This window comes from Cherax quadricarinatus, chromosome 77 (assembly GCF_038502225.1).
Source record: "Cherax quadricarinatus isolate ZL_2023a chromosome 77, ASM3850222v1, whole genome shotgun sequence".
Lineage (NCBI taxonomy): Eukaryota > Metazoa > Arthropoda > Malacostraca > Decapoda > Parastacidae > Cherax > Cherax quadricarinatus.
In genome coordinates this window covers 7,523,044-7,544,589 of record NC_091368.1, presented here as the reverse complement: position 1 = coordinate 7,544,589, position 21,546 = coordinate 7,523,044, and the positions used below count along the sequence as shown (strand labels likewise).

Here is a 21,546-nt window from a genome sequence, read left to right as displayed (position 1 = left end):
AAAACTCGTCAGGACCCAGTGACTTATTTTGCTTCAGTCGGTCTATCTGCTTCACAACCATTTCACTAGTGATTGTGATGTTACATAATTTATCTTCTTCCGGCCCACTATAAAAATTAATTACTGGAATATTATTAGTGTCTTCCTGTGTAAAAACCGAGAGAAAATAATATTTAAAATCGAGCACATTTCATTCTCTTTGTCAGAAAGATGCCCATAGTTATTTTTAAGGGGACCTATCTTATCTCTGACTTTTGTTCTATATACCTGGAAAAAACTTTTTGGGTTAGTTTTAGAATCCCTAGCAACTTTAATTTCATAGTCCCTTTTAGCTTTTCTTATCCCCTTTTTAATGTCCCTCTTAATATCCATATACTGATTCATAAGATGACCCTCACCTCTTTTGATACGCCTATAAATTCCTTTCTTATGCCCTAGTAGATATTTCAGCCTATTATTCATCCATTTTGGGTCATTTCTATTTGATCTAATTTCTTTATATGGGATAAACGTTCTTTGAGCCGCATGTATAGTGTTCAGAAAACTGTCATATTGATAGCTCTCTTCGTTACCCCAGTTAACAGATGATAAGTGTTCTCTAAGCCCATCGTAATCTGCTAAGCGAAAATCTGGGACTGTTACTGAGTTATCCCTACTATCATACTTCCATTCCATGCTAAATGTAATTGATTTGTGATCGCCTAGATTACATAGCTCAGTTCTGGTCTTCATATAACAGAATGGATACAAATTCGTTAGAAAAAATTCAGCATAGAATGACAAAATTAATTCATAACATTAGAAATCTTCCATATGGAGAAAGACTGAAGTCCTTTAAATTACATTCACTTGTAAGACGAAGTATGAGGGGAGACATGATCGAAGTGTACAAGTGGAAGATGGGTATTAACAAAGAGGATATAATTAAGGTCTTGAGGATATCTCTCCAAGAGAGAACCCACAATAATGGATTCAAATGAGATAAGTTTAGATTTAGAAAGGATATAGGAAAGTATTGGTTTGGAAATAGGGTAGTTGAAAAGTGGAACAGTCTGCCTAGTAAGGTTACTGAACCTAGGACCTTGGGTAGTATCAAATTTAGGTTGGATAAATACATGAGTGAGAGGGGTTGGATTTGAAAGGACTTGCACACAAGTAAATAGAATAATCAAAGCTTATTTCTTGGGTAGCACTGAAAATCGGGTTGGGCAAATATTCTATTAGTGGGATGGATTGTGAAGGACCTGCCTAGTTTGGGCCAACAGGCCTGCTGCAGTGTTCCTCCTTTCTTATGTTTTTATGTAATCAGTGATCCTATTCTGTAGATTGTTCTTCTCATTGACAACCTTCACTTGATGCACTTCCCTCTTACTTATGTAGATTCAGGTTAGGTTAAGTAAGGTTTGTCAGGAAACACTACAAGTGTTTCCCTATGGCCTGGCTTCACACGCAGAGGGCCCGGGTTCAATTCCCGGCGGGGTGGAAACATTTCAACACGTTTCCTTACACCTGCTGTCCTATTCACCTAGCAGCAAATAGGTACCTGGGTGTTAGTCGACTGGTGTGGGTCACATCCTGGGGGACAAGATTGAAGACCCCCAATGGAAATAAGACAGATAGTCCTCAATGATGCACTGCCTTTTTTGGGTTATCCTGGGTGGCTAACCCTCCGGGGTTAAAAATCCAAATGAAATCTTATCTTATCCTGACGCAGATCTTAGTCACACGATGACTGAGGCTTTCCACTGGCTTACCAGTCTACCCCTTTAAAAAATTTAAGATTATTATTAATGTTTTAGACTGCAATGATGTAGATTCACTTGAGAAAGTTCACTATATGTGAATGAAATGATGTGTACCTCTAATAATGAAAGTTCTTGTGTTTTCTGTTTTTTTTATCATTACTTGTCAGCTGTTGCCACAATTTCAAAGTTAAAAAAGATTAAAATTTTAAATCTTTGAATCAACAACAGTTAAAGTTTGATTTTCCAAGTAACTTTTATTCCTGGAGTACATGGGTGTACAGGGGCATAGTAAATGGGTATACATAAACATACACAAGAGTAAATGGGTGAACATAGCAGCAAGTGAGTACATGGGAGTACAGTAAATGGTTGAACATGGGTAAATATACATTGGAAAAACAAGTACTGAATGGAATGTCAGTTAAAACTTTATTTCATTATAACAATAACATCCAGTGTGTGATGTTCTTGGCTGTTCCTCTGTACTCTCTGCTTCATCTCTTAATTTACTAGCCTCTGGTCCCCAATACTGATGCTTCACATCTTACACAGATCTTCTGGCAGCCTCTCACTGTCTACCTGACGTCATCACAGTTCAGATGCCCCTCCAAACTAATATTCCCAACCCTCCATCAGAGAGTAGGCACTGTAATTTCCACCTCTAGGACTCAAGTCTGGCTAACTGGTTTCCCTGAATCCCTTCATAAATGTTACCTTGCTCACGCTCCAACAGCATGCTGATAATATTAATTTTCCATAAATTAAATGCATGGCCAATTTTCTTTCTCATATACATACAAAATGGGATAGGATTCAATGTCTTACTTGTACAAATTCCAAAATGTTGAGAGCATATCCTTGCAATACATGCTTATCTATAGCGTGTTTGACCATAACTTCACCAAGTCTCTCTGCTGGCATAGGTAGCTCAACCACCATCTTCTCTGATGTGTATGTTGTAGAGAATGGAACAGACTCCCAGATGGTTGCAGCAGAAACCATTGCAGCAGCATCAATAAGACCAAAGCCATGTTGATGTGAGTGGTGGAGGCCAGCACCATTATTAGCCCAGTCTGAGTTTGATGCATCAATCTAATGAAGAAAAAATGGGTAAAAGACATTTATGCTTCAAGCAGAATAGAATTAATAAAATTAAACTGTTACAGTAACTTAGGTAAATTATTTCCCAAGTGTTTAATAACTCTGCTTCCCTTATTGTTAAGTTAATTAAACTATGCATCCCTTCAAGAGTGTGTTGATGCTGGTGAAAGACTTGGTCTGAGAAATTGGAGCTACGTTTACCTTCCTCACACCAATCCTGGGTGTACAAATACCAGCACCATAGCATTCTTATGGATCTGACACTTCCCCATTGATAATATAGTAATTAATGGAAATAGGAAGTACAATGCCTGCACTCTAAAGGAGGGGTTCAGGATATTGGCAGTTTGCAGGGATATGTTGTGTATCTTTATATGTATATGCTTCTGAGCTGTTGTATTCTGGGCACCTCTGCAAAAACAGTGATTATGTGTGAGTGAGGTGAAAGTGTTGAATGATGTTGAAAGTACTTTCTTTTTGGGGATTTTCTTTCTTTTTGGGCCACCCTGCCTCAGTGGGAGATGGCCGACTTGTTGAAAAAAAAAAAAAACTCCATGGGGAAGTAGAGAAGAATTCTTCCTCCGTAAGCCATGTGTGTTATATGAGGTGACTAAAATGCTGGGAGCAAGGGGCTAATAACCCCTTCTCCTGTATAAATTACTATATTTAAAAAGAGAAACTTTGCTTCCCTTTTTAGGCCACCCTGCCTCAGTGGGATATGGCCAGTTTGTTGAAAAAAAAAGAATAAATGTATGTATAATACATATTTAGTCTACAATTTTTTTTTTTTATAATATGCTAAATCTGTGTGGGCCATTCAGGGCAAGTAATAGTGGAGGCTTGATCTTCCATTTGCTATTCATGAGAAGAATGTGTTACTCTCACAGCCAGCCTGGCTAAGGAGAGAATCTATTTAGTCTACATTATATTACATTACAGTATTTTTTAGGTAAAAGGACATAGATGTAACTAATGTGACATTTTATTGTGGCAATGTTTCACTCTCCAGGAGCTTTGTCAAGGCTTGACAAAGCTCCTGGAGAGCGAAACGTTGCCACAAGAAAATGTCACATTAGTTGCACATGTGTCTTTTTACCCAACATTTTGTTGGTAATTCTATCATTATTACTAAATTATCTACTGTATTTACCATAGGTAATCAGTTGCTCCAACTAATTTGTGGTCCTTATTTGCTACTTTTGCTAATCCAGTATCTTTACTAATGAGCAGTCTATGAATAAAAGTAAGACATTTCTAATGCAAAATTTATTTAGCATTTTCCAAATAAAGAAGAATGAATCCTCAAATTCTAAGTTTAAAATGAACTCCAAATTTTTTAATGTTTATGAATAAAAGCAAAAGTTCCAAATTATAATGTGGAAAAATCTGGTTTGATTTCTGATCCTATTTTTAATTTTTCAGATAGTCAAAATTTTTAATTTAAATTAACAAAATGTCTCAAATTCAGTTTTTTGACTGTAATTTTACATATAAAAATGTATATATTAGGGAACACACAAACATAGACAATGTGATTACCCATTTCTAGAAACTACAGTTTAAAAACTGCAACATGGATATATGGTGCAGTTTTTGAACTGTAGTGTTGCCATGCCTCTGGCAAGACAGTGATGGAGTGAGTGATGATGAATGTGTTTCTTCTTTTCCAGGTCACCCTGTCTCAGGTGACCTGAACACTAACCTTTCTAGAGGTTAGTGCAATGAGGTACTGAACATCTCTCCATGACAGACATGGCTGAACCTCAAATGCCAGAGCAATTACTGCAGCAGCTAAGGGAGCAGCAGCAGACGTTCCTGAGTGATGCTTGGTGCACCCAGAGGGGCTAATCTCACTCCAGTCTGTTGTTACCTAGGCCACAACAAAGAAAATATATGCACACTAGGATTTAATAAAAGCGCACTAATTAAATCTACAATCTAACGTGGGATGAATTTACGAGAAAATAAAATACTTTTTTGGGTTATCCTAGATAATTTACACTGTATGATAACTGTACTTATGTGTGCCAGTGTCTAAATAAACTTACTAATTTCAAGAAAGCTTTTACATCAAATATTAATGTTAATAAGCAACATAAAGAAAAAGTTTCTTAGGAAAATAGCTAAAACAATATGTGTGTGTGTGTGTTGTATCAAGAGGTTCAAATCTATTAACACTAGAATTCAACTCTTTCAAGCTAACATTACTATACATATAGAAAAGCTTAGCAGTTTGTGTGCCTTACAGTATTGTATTTTGTTGACATACTCTTCTATACTTGGTCTGTAGCTCTGTGACTGTGTATTCAGCTTGGTAGGAGCAAGTCATATTGCTGTAATGCTATCCATCAAAATTCTGGAAGTTACACTATACCCAAACTGCTAATCAACAGGATATTACCCATTCTGGAGACTGCGGTAACAATGCGGACAAGGATTTCTCAAACCCATCTCACCACAACTGTACTACTACTACTAATACTCTCATGGTTTTCTACCTGACTCCTGCCACTATATGTATATACTTGTTACTTAGTTATCTCTGTATTAGGATTGAAGAAACCACTCATGACAAAAGGTTTCCTCTAATAAATGTCCTGAACTGTACAAAGGTGTTTTTTTTTTTTCATAAGTCTTCTTAAACACCTGCTCACCTAGCAGCCAACAGGTACAATACATAGGTGTTAGCCGAGTATTGTGGGTCACTCTAGGGGCTGCTCTTTGATCTTTCCTGCTCACATTACAGAATGGATATTGCGGTCTCAGTTTCTTACCCTTCTTGAACCACAAAATAATATACTCAGATTTTAGTAATACATTAATTTCTTTATACAATGCAGGTTTTTAGCTAGTACACCATATTCTGAAGAATAAGATATGTGTAACACTTGGGTATCTTTATTGCCAAAATGTTTCACCTGCACAATAGGTTTCTCTAAACAAATACAGAAGAATAAAGTACTGAAGACAGTAGAAGTGGAGTGATCATTTAGAGATGATCAGTTTCTAAGCCTTCTATCAGTCCCTTCAATCAAGGCCTAGGGACTGATCCCCTAAAACTTTCTTCTCCACTTTTACTGTCTGGAATGTTATAATCTCCTGTATTCAACTGAAGAAGCTACTTGTACAGAAGAAATGTTGCAGGAATAAGGATACCTAAGTGGTGCACATGTGTCTTATTTATCAATAATGTATACCACCATCATGATACTAGAGCACTCTGGAGGAGGAGTGGTAATGTTGCAGTCGGAAGGTAATATTAATTGTAATATCAGCATACTTCTGGAAAGACAGTGATTAAATGAATGATGGTGAATGCACTTTCTAATTTGGGTCACCCTACCTTAAGGGGAGATGGCTGTTGAAGTGAATTTTTTTTTTTTTTGTCTAGCTTGACTGTAACCTTTCAGACTTTCTCAATTCTTTCTAATAATACATACAGTATATAGTATATATTGAAAGGTTACAGCCAAACTTGACTTGTGATTGTGAGAAATATAATATCTGCATTTTGAAGGCTTACCAAAAATTACTATCTCAAGTCTGTTAAATCTAGTTCTTTTTTTGATTCTCTAACCTAACCTATTTAACCAGGAAGTCCTGGAACTTGAGGTTCAATTATACATCACTAAAGTACAGCTCATTTTCCCCAAAACTTAAAGTAAACACAATAACTGCTAGCATAACACACTACAACACTTACAATATCACGGCCATTACTCCCCGAGCTTGGTGTCACTGCCAACATTGCTGCACATTCCTCTGCATAGTATGGCATTCGGCCCTTGAAGTCTACGGCCCCAATTGTCACTGTGTAGACCGAGTTGGCATAACCATCAAAATTACCTGAAATACGGTACTGTAATATATATCACAGAAGCACACCTCAGAACTGCCATTAATGTTAAGGAAATACAGCATTTTGCAATGGTTTTCAATTATATCCATTTTTCATTTATTCAGATTTCCTACAATAAATATATTCACCACTCACTATAACTTAAGGATAAAATATTTTAAGGTAAGCAATCTGTGTACTGTACGTGCATTTTTTAGGCCTAGTTTTATTGCTCAAATAATATATGATAGAGTAAATTTGTTATCAGGCTTTCATATGGATTTGAAAGTGAAAAATGCTATATGTATTTCACTTTACAGCAATTTTTGCTTTACAGAAGTAGCCTGAAACCTAGCCTGCTGTATAAACAGGGCACTCCTGTAAATATCGGAGGGATTCTTAATAGTTTTTATCTACAAGACTACTAAAAATTTTATCAATGCTGTACACATCAATTCTGCACTTGTACAGTGACCTACTGTAGTTTTAGCATACATGGCATTTTACTGTTCATGATATTGTTTATGAATATTATGTAAATATTCAAAGGCCTTTCATTAGCCTTATCAGCAAATGAAGAAAAAATGGTGGGTGGTGCATCAAGACATCTATATAGATAAAGAACCTTGTCTATAGAGGCAAAAAAGGGAATGTACCAGAGTATAGTGGTACCAACACTCTTCTTTTAAACACTTAAGCAAGGAAGAGATGTGTCTGAGGGCAAAGTATGGTGTAAATATTATGCAGAGAATTTATAGTTTGAAGATTAGGTGGTGGGGGGTTACTAAAAGTATTACCCAGAGGACCGAGAAGGGGTTGCTGAGGTGGTTTGGACATTTAGAGAGGATCAAGGAAGCTGTGATGACTTGGAGGGTGTATAAATCTGTAGTGGAGGGAAGGCAGGGTACGGGTTGCCCTAGGAAAGGTTGGAGGGAGGGGGTAAAGGAGGCTTTGTATGTGAGGGGCTTGAATCTACAGCAGGTGTATGTGATATAATTATAATCATGGGGGAGCACTAAACCTGTAGGAGTATACAGCGCATGTGGGGGAGGGATGGAAGGTATTCAGGCTCAATTCCATGAGCTGGAGCACAGATCCAATTCCCTAGATCAAGAGCCCCTCACCAGCATCAAGGAGCCTCCCTTGAGGGGCAGGCGTGTGTGAGCGTGTGAGACAGGAGTGGGGTTAGTTTAATATGTTTATTATGCACCCCATACCCATCCTGAAGGCGGTAGTCAAAAGATTACAGAGGTACATAATGGGTCCAGGGACTGGGCCTCAAAGTTTTGATGGCTGAGCAAGTTACAGAGATAATGAATTCACAATTTACAAAGGTAATGAACTCCAGGTAGGTCTAGTCACAATCATGACAAGTTACAAAGGTATTAACAGATTATAGAGGTACACAATGGGTCCAGGGACTGGGCCCCAAAGTTTTGATGGCTGAACTAGGTACAAGGTAATGAACTCACAAGTTACAAAGGTAATGAATACTGTAAGAATGGTTACTTGCGTTTATACATGGCTACAATCATGAACAAATTTTAGAGTAATGAGCAATTCACACTTTCACACCCGGTCACAACTGTAGTGAGTTATTGGTGCAAATATTGATTGTTGAGTCACACACACACACACACACACACACACACACACACACACACACACACACACACACACACACACACACACACACACACACACACACACACACACACATACACAAACTCATACACACACACACACACACACATGCACATACACATACACACGCACACACAAACACACACACAAACACACATGCGCACACACACACAGGAGCTTGGACTCGACCCCTGCAATCTCAACTAGGTGAGTGCGCACACACACACACACACACACACACACACACACACACACACACACACACACACACACACACACACACACAAGTGGTTTTTATGACTAGACATGCTGTTGGAATGTGAGCAAGGTAACATTTATGAAGGGATTCAGGTAAACTTGCCACCTCCAGAACTTGGGTCCTGGAGGTGGAAAGTATAGTACTTGCACTCTGAAGAAAGGATGGGGACATCTGCAGTTTGGAGGGGCATATGAACTGTAGTACTGATGCACCTCTGGCAAGACAGTGATGGAGCGAGCAATGGCGAAAACATTTCTTTTTTTCTCATGTCGCCCTACCTCAGTGGAAGACAGCTGGTGTTAAAAAAAAAAAAATAGTAGTTCGCACAACTTACAATTATCCTTGTTTCTCCCACCATTGCCAGATGCAACAACATAAATGGCACCATATCCCCTCCTGCCATAGGTGATACCATGTAGCAATGCACGAGAAGCCAAGTGGTGAGGACCGTCTACTGTCTTCCCGTCATCATCTGGACCCCAGCTGCAACAAAACTTTCATTTACTGTATATAGTAAGCTCTCTCAAGACTCCTATATATGTATATTGTGCAATTTTTTATACAGTATATGGAAAGGCTTTTATAGTACAGATTCAATTTTGGAGAAACTTTTTTGTCATATTTACAAAAAAATCAAACTGTATAGATCTTTATAAGAGCTGACTTATTACTATACATGTATTACTGTATAATACATGGAGCTTATTAAAACAAATTTCTAAGTAGAATTCTTCCCTTAATGCAAAATGGAACATACATGGTTCATGTCCCTTATTTATGCTCAAAAATAAAGACTTAAGTAAGTTTCTTCTTGAAACAAGTCTTGCTTCAACCATAAAATTTATTGCAGAGGTTAAGTAAAATAATACAGTACAGTGGACCCCCGCATACCGATTTTAATCCGTGCAAGAGGGCTCATTAGTATGCGAAATAATCGGTATGCGAATGAATTTTCCCCATAAGAAATAATGGAAATCAAATTAATCCGTGCAAGACACCCAAAAGTATGAAAAAAAAAATTTTACCACGTGAAATATACATTTTCCTACACACAAAGAGAAGGATACATGCACAATAGTAGAGTAGTACATGCACAGTATATATTGTGCATGTACTAGTCTACTAAATGAAGAATAAATGACACTTACCTTTATTGAAGATGCAGCAATGACTGATGAGACACTGTGTCCTGGGAGTGCCTTTTCCTCCTGAGTACTGTAGGTCCTGTTTGGTATTTTCTTCCAGAACATGCCTTATCACACTGTGTATGTCACTACGATTCTTAAATCTCTCAAACCAACCTTTGCTGGCTTTAAATTCACCAATATGAGCACTAGTTCCAGGCATTTTTCCCTGTTCACCTGGGTGTTAGTCGACTGGTGTGGGTTGCATCCTGGGAGACAAGATTAAGGACCCCAATGGAAATAAGTTAGACAGTCTTCAATGACACTGACTTTTTTGGGTTATCCTGGGTGGCAAATCCTCTGGGGTTAATTGTTTCTTGGTATATTCTCAATAAGCCACACCAACAACAGTGCTACAGCAGCAGCAGACGATGCTACAGCAGCAGCAGACGATGCTACAGCAGCAGCAGACGATGCTACAGCAGCAGCAGACGATGCTACAGCAGCAGCAGACGATGCTACAGCAGCAGCAGACAATGCTACAGCAGCAGCAGACGATGCTACAGCAGCAGCAGACGATGCTACAGCAGCAGCAGCAGCAGACGATGCTACAGCAGCAGCAGACGATGCTACAGCAGCAGCAGCAGCTGACAGTGCTACAGCAGCAGCAGACGATGCTACAGCAGCAGCAGACGATGCTACAGCAGCAGCAGACGATGCTACAGCAGCAGCAGACGATGCTACAGCAGCAGCAGCAGCTGACAGTGCAGCAGCAGCAGCTGTACCACCAATAGTAGCGATGGTTGATTGGGGTTTATTATACAACCTGGCCAGCTCGGAGACACGCACTCCACTTTCATACTTATCAATGATCTTTTTCTTCATCTCTATAGTAATTCTCACCCTTATTGCTGTAGGGTTGGCACTAGAAGCTTTCTTGGGGCCCATGGTCACTTATTTTCCAGATAAAATCACCAAAAACACTGTAATAATACGAAATGTTACGATTGTATGCTTGGATGCTACCGCGGAGGCTGGCTGGTAAACAATGCCACCGGCGGAACATGTGAGGCTGGCTAAGGCGCACATTGGACGCATCTCGGATGAACAGCGGTGAGTGGGTTTTTGAGCGGTATGCGAGGCAAAATTTTTGCGATTAAAGTGAGCGGTATGCGGAATAAACGGTATGTGATGCCAACGGTATGCGGGGGTCCACTGTATTAAATTTTCTAGGCATTAAAAAAATTTAATTCAAATTATTTAAGAAGGTAACCAATTTTTTTCCTATGCAAACGATTATTGATCAGTACAGAGTTACCATTATAATAAATGTTATTGATCAGTACAGAGTTACCATTATAATAAATGTATTTTCTTACCTACACGAATATACATCATTAACCTCTAGCCCTTGAATAAATGCCGAAGCTTCCATGGAATCTGTCATACGCCCTCCAAGCACACGAATTCCAGAGATGTTCGCTCGATAAGCTACACCAACACCACAAACACTGTTGGCAACTGCAGCAATCTCCCCAGCACATCTTGTCCCATGCTCATTTCGTTCTGCAAGCAGGAGATGTTACTGTTCAATTTTTATCATTCTGTGCGGGTGCGGAGGTGTGGGATTACCAAAACTATTTTCCAGAGGGCTGAGGAAGGTTGTTGAGGTGGTTTGGACATGAAGAGAGGATGGAACAAAATAGAATGAGATACCTTTGATATATCTTTGAAGAGTTTTGAGAGCTTATCTACTCTCTGAGCCCAGCCATGGGCCAGGCTCGTCTAGTGTATAAATCTGTAGTGGAGGGAAGGCATGAGTAAGCACAAACAAACTGGTGTGGGCAGTCCACAGCTCGGCAACAATGAAAATATACAGGTCCTGGACGTGGACACTGTAATCATAATTTAGTTGTAAAGTTGTCCAAAATGCTGTGCATATCAAGAGACTTTCTATAAATTAGTTATATATGTCAATCAGCCTATTTGTATAATATACTGTATGTACTTCACTTTAATTAAAAAGTTTGTGTTTGTTACTGGCTTGTACTGGACAAACATCAGAATCAATGAACTTGGTTCAATGATTAAAAAAAAAAAAAAAAAAAAAAAAAAAAAACACTATCACCATGGAAACAAATCCTGAATTATAGATTTTTTCCATCTGTCCAGTGATTCCAATGTTTGTCTGGCCAATTTTGTCCACAATATTTGAAATCTGTTAAAGGGGAGTCTGTAAAGAGGTGTTATTGTGTATTAACAATAAACTCTCATTTTAATGGACTAATATGAGAGGAGAAGAAAGGGTGGGTGGCCATTAGTGGTAAAGTAATTATGATGGATAGCAACATGATTGACTTTGTCATAACTGTAATATTACGGGACAATTCTGCAGCTAATGAACTATCTGCTCTTTCCAAATCAAGTGATCCAACATATTTTGTCCTGCATTTCTGAAGTCCATTAAACTGAGATATATATTGTGTTTTAAAACAATAAGTACTTCAGACCTATGCTAAAAAAAAAAAAAATTTTTTTTTACTGTGACTCAAGATGTCTACCAATGTGCTTCCTAATGGTACCTCATTTTCTGGTGATGCAGAAAACAATGTATAATACACATACAAAATTATTTAACCACATAATAGAAAATTTGCATACACAAAAATTTTAATGTATCTGCCATTTCAAATGTACATTTATATATACTTGCCTCCATTCTTCACAGGAGATGGATCAGGATCATCTGAATTAAGGTCATACGAGCCTGTAGGGTTATAGTTGTCCCTCAGATCTGGATGTTGCCACTCCAGTCCGTCATCAATGACACACACAGTTACACCTCGACCAGTGATGCCACTCTCCCATGCGCTTACAACATTAATGTCATACTGACCAGCAACAGAGTTTTTCTGCAACATACATTATAAACGTACTAATTATTAAAAGACAAAGAAGAAAATTTTAAATCTGGATTGTTCGAATATGCATGGATGTAGTACAGAGCACAAGAAAAAAAATAAATGTTATGAATGAAAAGAAGCTGGATGTCCTGGCACAAGGCAAAAAAAAAAACAAAGGTTCAGTTTCAAACAAGAATTAAGAACAATATTTAAGATAACGTCTCATTCATAAGCTGGGGACACCTGTACATATTTTTTTCTAAATATATTCTACTGTACTGTACTATTTTGAAAACCAGAGGAAAAATAATTATCAATACTATTAACAAACTATGCGTACTAAAAATCAACAACACTAAATATAATTAAAAAGACTTACCAAATGCCACTGCTCTTCATACAAAGGGTCAAGAAACTGTATTCTACTTCTTTTCTGCCGAGGTCTAAGCACTTCTTGTTTAGCATATTTAATGCAAGGGTGGTTACTAAAATACTTCTCCAAACATGCCTCAATTCTGAGGAATACAAATTCACTATTTGTAATTGGTTTTCTATAATCACCAGATATAAAGGTTGAGGTATTGCTTGGGTTTATATTTTGTACTCTTCGATTTTGTCTGGTTTTCCATTTTCTCTTACTTTGAAAGTAAAATCGGAAGTAAGGATGAGCAACTATATACATATTTTTGAAGTAAGCCAGTTTTTTTAAAATAATGAGTTGCATTGGTATATCACAACAGCAAATTTCCTGGTCAAGAGAATAAATCTTCCCATTATATTTCTGAGCACTGTCATGGTTTAGACTACTCAGTGTATCTTTGGAATGATTATATATTAATTTTGTGCTACTTTCATTGCTGCTATTGTACCTCATTTGGAGGTTTCTCTTTCTAAAGTCATCAATCACCTTACTAATAGTACACTCATCACCTATTTCCACCACCCATGCAAGGGAATGCACATAAGACCCACGGACTAGGTGTAGGTCTCCACGGTGGTGGTGCTCGGATGGGTCTACCTTTTCCTTGGCAGATACCGAAGCCATAAAATTTATCACAAGAGCACATAGTAGTGTGCTCCATGGAGGTTTAAAATGGTTAAACGAAAAGTGAATGCTAATGTGCATTGCGAGATGTCTGTCTGCGTGTTTTTGCCATGCTGTAGATGTCTCCATCATCAGACCTGTTAATAAAAAATAGGTCAGAGCAATAACTCATTAAATTTTGTGATAAAATAAAGAAAATACAGTGGACCCCCGCCTTACGAACGCATTGCGTTACGTTAAATCCGCCATATGAAGCATTTGAACGCAAAAATTTTGCCTCGCCTCACGATAAAAAACTCGCCTTACGTGATTCATCCGAGAGTTTACCTGGAGTTTACCTGGAGAGAGTTTCGGGGGTCAACGCCCCCGCGGCCCGGTCTGTGACCAGGCCTCCTGGTGGATCAGCGCCTGATCAACCAGGCTGTTGCTGCTGGCTGCACGCAAACCAACGTACGAGCCACAGCCCGGCTGATCAGGAACTGACTTTAGTTGCTTGTCCAGTGCCAGCTTGAAGACTGCCAGGGGTCTGTTGGTAATCCCCCTTATGTGTGCTGGGAGGCAGTTGAACAGTCTCGGGCCCCTGACACTTATTGTATGGTCTCTTAACGTGCTAGTGACACCCCTGCTTTTCATTGGGGGGATGGTGCATCGTCTGCCAAGTCTTTTGCTTTCGTAGTGAGTGATTTTCGTGTGCAAGTTTGGTACTAGTCCCTCTAGGATTTTCCAGGTGTATATAATCATGTATCTCTCCCTCCTGCGTTCCAGGGAATACAGGTTTAGAAACCTCAAGCGCTCCCAGTAATTGAGGTGTTTTATCTCCGTTATGCGCGCCGTGAAAGTTCTCTGTACATTTTCTAGGTCGGCAATTTCACCTGCCTTGAAAGGTGCTGTTAGAGTGCAGCAATATTCCAGCCTAGATAGAACAAGTGACCTGAAGAGTGTCATCATGGGCTTGGCCTCCCTAGTTTTGAAGGTTCTCATTATCCATCCTGTCATTTTTCTAGCAGATGCGATTGATACAATGTTATGGTCCTTGAAGGTGAGATCCTCCGACATAATCACTCCTAGGTCTTTGACGTTGGTGTTTCGCTCTATTTTGTGGCCAGAATTTGTTTTGTACTCTGATGAAGATTTAATTTCCTCATGTTTACCATATCTGAGTAATTGAAATTTCTCATCGTTGAACTTCATATTGTTTTCTGCAGCCCACTGAAAGATTTGGTTGATGTCCGCCTGGAGCCTTTCAGTGTCTGCAATGGAAGACACTGTCATGCAGATTCGGGTGTCATCTGCAAAGGAAGACACGGTGCTGTGGCTGACATCCTTGTCTATGTCGGATATGAGGATGAGGAACAAGATGGGAGCTAGTACTGTGCCTTGTGGGACAGAGCTTTTCACCGTAGCTGCCTCGGACTTTACTCTGTTGACGACTACTCTCTGTGTTCTGTTAGTGAGGAAATTATAGATCCATCGACCGACTTTTCCTGTTATTCCTTTAGCGCGCATTTTGTGCGCTATTACGCCATGGTCACACTTGTCGAAGGCTTTTGCAAAGTCTGTATATATTACATCTGCATTCTTTTTGTCTTCTAGTGCATTTAGGACCTTGTCGTAGTGATCCAGTAGTTGAGACAGACAGGAGCGACCTGTTCTAAACCCATGTTGCCCTGGGTTGTGTAACTGATGGGTTTCTAGATGGGTGGTGATCTTGCTTCTTAGGACCCTTTCAAAGATTTTTATGATATGGGATGTTAGTGCTATTGGTCTGTAGTTCTTTGCTGTTGCTTTACTGCCCCCTTTGTGGAGTGGGGCTATGTCTGTTGTTTTTAGTAACTGAGGGACGACCCCCGTGTCCATGCTCCCTCTCCATAGGATGGAAAAGGCTCGTGATAGGGGCTTCTTGCAGTTCTTGATGAACACAGAGTTCCATGAGTCTGGCCCTGGGGCAGAGTGCATGGGCATGTCATTTATCGCCTGTTCGAAGTCATTTGGCGTCAGGATAACATCGGATAGGCTTGTGTTAGTCAAATTTTGTGGCTCTCTCATAAAAAATTCATTTTGGTCTTCGACTCTCAGTCTGGTTAGCGGCTTGCTAAAAACTGAGTCATATTGGGACTTGAGTAGCTCACTCATTTCCTTGCTGTCATCTGTGTAGGACCCATCTTGTTTAAGTAGGGGCCCAATACTGGACGTTGTTCTCGATTTTGATTTGGCATAGGAGAAGAAATACTTTGGGTTTCTTTCGATTTCATTTATGGCTTTTAGTTCTTCCCGCGATTCCTGACTCCTAAAGGATTCTTTTAGCTTAAGTTCGATGCTTGCTATTTCTCTGACCAGTGTCTCCCTGCGCATTTCAGATATATTGACCTCTTTTAGCCGCTCTGTTATTCTTTTCCGTCGCCTGTAAAGGGAGCGCCTGTCTCTTTCTATTTTACATCTACTCCTCCTTTTTCTTAGAGGAATAAGCCTTGTGCATACATCGAGTGCCACCGAGTTAATCTGTTCTAGGCATAAGTTTGGGTCTGTGTTGCTTAGTATATCTTCCCAGCTTATATCGGTTAGGACTTGGTTTACTTGGTCCCACTTTATGTTTTTGTTATTGAAGTTGAATTTGGTGAATGCTCCCTCGTGACTAGTCTCATTTTGTCGGTCTGGGGCTCCATGCATACATGTCTGAACCTCAATTATGTTGTGATCTGAGTATATTGTTTTTGATATGGTGACATTTCTTATCAGATCATCATTGTTAGTGAAGATGAGGTCTAGTGTATTCTCCAGTCTTGTAGGCTCTATTATTTGCTGGTTTAAATTGAATTTTGTGCAGAGATTTAAAAGCTCGTGTGAGTGTGAGTTTTCATCAGAGCTGCCTCCTGGTGTTATTACTGCAACAATATTATTTGCTATATTCCTCCATTTTAGGTGCCTTAAGTTGAAATCCCCCAGGAGCAAGATGTTGGGTGCAGGAGCTGGAAGATTTTCCAGACAGTGGTCAATTTTTAACAGCTGTTCCTGGAATTGCTGGGATGTTGCATCCGGAGGCTTGTAGACTACCACAATGACTAGGTTTTGGTTCTCGACCTTTACTGCTAAAACTTCCACTACGTCATTTGAGGCATTAAGCAGTTCTGTGCAAACAAGTGACTCTGCAATGTACAGGCCAACCCCCCCCTTTTGCCTGTTCACTCTGTCACATCTGTATAGGTTGTAACCTGGGATCCATACTTCGTTGTCCAAGTGATCCTTTATGTGGGTCTCAGTGAAAGCCGCGAACATTGCCTTTGCCTCTGCAAGCAGTCCACGGATGAAAGGTATTTTGTTGTTTGTAGCTGGCTTTAGACCCTGTATATTTGCAAAGAAGAATGTTATCGGACTGGTGGTATTGTTGGTACTGGGGGGGGATTTTTTTTCCGGCATTAGTATCTGTATCTGTTGGTTTGGAGTGGAGGCCATCGACTGTGGTTCCACTCCAGGAATGACTGGATTTGGTGTACGATTTCTGCCATTTCCTGCCAGTTTTTTTTCCTTCCTGGCACTAAAAAACCTCTCCCTCTTGAGTGGCTGTGGCTACCCAGGTTTTCCCATGGCCTGGATGTTTTGTATCTTTTTGTCCCCTTTAGATGGTATGCCTGGCAATTTAAGTTATAGCACAGTCTTTCCTGTACTGAAGAGGTACACATTTCAGGGTGAAAAAGCTTACAGGAAGGGAGTTTGCATTTTCCTGTTTTCATATGGGCATGGCATTTTCTAGGGTGGTCATAGTTGCATGTCCCATCTGTTTTTCCAGATTTCCCATGCCAGCAGATACCAAGTGCATAGTATGTGCACAGGCTTGGTTTCCGCTTGCCTTGGGTTTCTGTGACTGTATTCCCTGTTGGTGCATGTTTCCCTGTCTTACTTCTATCCTCCCTAGCACCAACAATGGAGCTCCCACCAGTTGTTTTTGGTAATTTATCCTCACTATTGCTATTGGAGTCCTCTTGTTTGCTATTTCCTGCGGTATTTCTAGTTTGCAATATTGGTTTTATCTTATCTTTGACTACACTTGTTTCCCTACTATGGCTCCTGTCCCCTATGAGATCATTTATATGTATTCCTTCCTGCGTATAATTCCCGACTACCTGGACAATATCTCCAGCTTCACCATTTCTGTCTCCCAGGACAGTATCTCCAGCTTCACCATTTCTGTCTCCCAGGACAGCACCTCCAGCTTCACCATTACTGTCTCCCAGGACAGTATCTCCAGCTTCACCATTTCTGTCTCCCAGGACAGCACCTCCAGCTTCACCATTTCTGTCTCCCAGGACAGTATCTCCAGCTTCACCATTTCTGTCTCCCAGGACAGCACCTCCAGCTTCACCATTACTGTCTCCCAGGACAGCACCTCCAGCTTCACCATTACTGTCTCCCAGGACAGCACCTCCAGCTTCACCATTACTGTCTCCCAGGACAGCACTATCAGCCCCACATTTACTGACTACCAGGACATCACCTCCAGCCTTACAGTTTATGACTACATGGCCAGTATCAAGGGCAGTACCATTCAGCCCAGACATTTTATGTTCCCATCTGTTGTAGAAAGCTTCCAGGTTTTCTATGAAAGCAGCTTTGATGTTGTCCTCTTTTAATACCCTTGTGATTTTAGTCCACAGATTTTCCTCATTTGAGCATACCCAAAAACACTTCTCTGTTTTAATACTGCTTGTAGCTAGTTCTGGGATATCTGCACAAGGGGCGTGACACCAATTTCCACAAAAATGACAATTTATCCATGTGGAAGCCCGTTTGTTTGACTGACCACAGACTACACAGGGCTTCATAATGATTTGAATGGTTGATTTACTGCAAATTCTACTAGCAACCTCTTGAAAATTCTATTAATAACCTTAAATGAAGCTCTAGCTATTTGTATTTCTGTTTCTAACTCTTTTTGTATATTGGACAGCTTACCGTCACGTTCCTGATTTTTAATGTTTGTGTTTATAGGGCGCCTACAACCCCATCCGTTTACAGTCTGCTTTATTGTCCAACGAAACTGTTTGAAACCAGTCCCGGGTTCGGACCAGTCAAGGGTTCGGACCAGGCAAGGGTTCGGGCCAGACGATCTGCTCTGATCAGTGGGTCACTTATTTAAAACATACTGGTCGGTGATTTGAGCTAACACATGAAGGATCTACTGGAAATTATCTACCCGAGTAATATGTGATTTGACTGATACAAAAGTATAACTTGCGTGTTGAAGAGCCGGTGATATCTGGCAGCTCCTACAATGACGAACGGTCACCTCCTTGTTTATCAATCGCTGTATCTGGCTTTTCTATTTTTTTTTTTTTTTTTTTTTTTCTTTTTTCCGTCTCCACCACAATAAATGCTATATTATCACTATAGTTGACTGGTGCAAATTTTGGAGGAAGGACGCTTTTTCTGTAGTAATAATTGCTTCTCGTTGTGTATATTGCGACTGCTGGTAACTACAGGTTATATGAAATTCACAGTAACGTCTCGTATTTCAAGAAAAAGAAACTAATGAAAGTCACTCCACTCCACTAAGTACCATTATAATACTGGTTAGTTGCTACTACAACACTGTATTCTGCTAATCACTGGTATCACTAGTTATATGCGAGTACACTGGCAAGCCAGGAAGATTATTAAAAACAGCTGACCTGTGGTAAGTTCTGGCGACTTCTGGCACCTGCCTCTATAGGCTTATCACTTCATTTACAAATTCACCTGTTTTCAAATGACACTTTAGCCTTTATCATCAATATACTAGGGAGCCCCTGTAGTATACACTATACACTATGTATACTCAATGTTATCAGGGAGACTTTCTTTCCTCTGACATGAAAAGTTCAATTATTATTTTTTTTCCACACGGGACAGGCCTATGATTCCCCTCTGGCAGTAAACTCTGCTAGTGCACACTAATTCTCCTTTTTTGACTCAGTATATAATGTTTTCCGCCCAAGATTTGTTCCAGGCGCTAGAGGGATGTATCGTATAGGATTGATGACACAAATTAAAGTTCTAGCACGTAAGAGCGACCGTGAAAACACGAAAAACCCGGAGCACAACGAGGCACGCTGACACGCTTTATACCACTTTTTACACTAATGCAGTAGTCTGCATAACAGTAAATCTTATATTTTTTGTGAGAATAAAAATTCAAAGTGGAAAGCAAAAGAATATAAGAGGGGCCTTGAGACGTGACTAATGACTAGAGGAAATGTCATTTTAGTGCCAGGAATGTCTTTCTTGTTTATTCTGGACCCTATTCCGAAATTGGCATCTTTTGAAATTTGTGTGAAATTGGCAAAATTGCTAAATTCTGACCACTGTACTGGATAGTTGAATTTATAAATGGGTGGTTTCTTGCACCCATTCGATAGAAAAAATGGAGTTCTAGCGAAATATTCATGTTTTTTGTCGACTAGTACAGTGAAATTGGCCGAAAATGGGGCTCAAAGTGGGCAAAATCGCCGATCCGTAAACATCGCCGAGACCGCTAACTTTGCGAGAGCATAATTCCGTAAGTTTTCTATCAAATTTCAAACTTTTGGTGTCGTTATGATCGGGAAAAGATTCTCTATCTTTTCATAAGAGAAAATAATTTTTTTTTTTTTTAAATTTGGCCGACCCTGAGAACGAGTTTCGGAGAGGGCCTGTCGACCCTCAAAGGGTTAAAGGAATGGGAGGTACAGAGATCTATGGACAAATTTGTTGTGCGACGGAGGTCCAGTGACTCTCAAGCTGGTCCTAGTGGCACTAAAAGAAGAAGGAAAGTAACCCTAGAAAAGGACTTGCTACTTCAAGTCCTAATGGAAGGGGATTCCCCTTCTAAACACTAACTTCCACACTCTCCCCTCCTCCCATCCCATCAATCATCACCAGAACTTCAATAAAGATAAGTGTCATGTATTCTATTCTTAGTAGAGTAGTAACTGTGCATGTCTTCTTCAGTTTGTGTGTATTAAAATTAATATTTCATGTGGTAAAAAAAATTTCATTTTCATACTTTGGGGTGTCAGGAACGGATTAATTTGATTTCCATTATTTCTTATGGGGAAAATTAATTCGGCTAACGATAATTTCGGCTTACGATGAGCTCTCAGGAACGGATTAATATTGTAAAGCGGGGGTCCACTGTATAAAGAAATCCATTTTATTGTCATTCACAGATAATAATCAATGGTTTTAATGCTTATTGTGCATGAAATCCCAATGATGAGAATTTTTCAATTGTAATAACAGAGAATTTTTGAAACAAAGGACTTTGTTCAGACAAAATTTTGTCCATTAAATCCAAAATCTGTTAAATCAAGGTTTTAGTGTACAACAGATCATAAATTTAAGACAGGACACCACCAGCCTAGCTCTGCTCCTGTTGCTAGTACAGTAATAATAATAACCATAATTTCTAAAAGTACATAATACATCTATTATAGACCTAGATGACATCATTGACATACTATATAGAAAGCTCTTTGTTATGCAAGAAAGCCCTTTGTTATGCAGGTTAATTTTGTTCCCCAGGATGTGACCACACCAGTCGGCTAACAGCCAGGTACCTACTTACTTCTAGGTGAACAGGGACAGCAGGTGTAATGAAACATAACCAGTATTTCGCTCAAGCCAGGGTCAATCTCTGGACCTCAGTGTGCAAGCTGAGGATGCTATCAACCGAACCACAAGCACCCAAAGGTAATCATATATGCAAATGGCTATGGTAAGATTATTATTATATTCATGGAGCTCTTAAATCTATTAAGAGCATTCAATTCCTGTTAATGTGGGAAGCAATCTGGTTTGATCTAAGGAAAAGTAAGTCAAGTCTAATTCTTGGGATCAAGAGCACCTTGTGAGCATCAAGGAACTTCCCTTGAAGTT

General features: G+C 39.6%; 1 protein-coding gene across 1 annotated transcript in view; it reads right to left on the bottom strand.

Annotated features, from left to right (window-relative positions):
* The window catches only part of LOC128701995 (proprotein convertase subtilisin/kexin type 7), a 39,513-nt gene that overhangs the window by 14,157 nt on the left and 3,810 nt on the right, over positions 1 to 21,546 (bottom strand). The window contains exons 2-8 of the mRNA XM_053796007.2: positions 12,994 to 13,796; positions 12,425 to 12,623; positions 11,091 to 11,277; positions 8,922 to 9,070; positions 6,550 to 6,692; positions 4,549 to 4,716; positions 2,571 to 2,837 (exon numbers count right to left, since the gene is read on the bottom strand). Of these exons, the coding sequence (XP_053651982.1) occupies positions 2,571 to 2,837; positions 4,549 to 4,716; positions 6,550 to 6,692; positions 8,922 to 9,070; positions 11,091 to 11,277; positions 12,425 to 12,623; positions 12,994 to 13,791 (1,911 nt within the window). The 5' untranslated portion in view covers positions 13,792 to 13,796. The remainder of the gene's footprint in view (positions 1 to 2,570; positions 2,838 to 4,548; positions 4,717 to 6,549; positions 6,693 to 8,921; positions 9,071 to 11,090; positions 11,278 to 12,424; positions 12,624 to 12,993; positions 13,797 to 21,546) is intronic.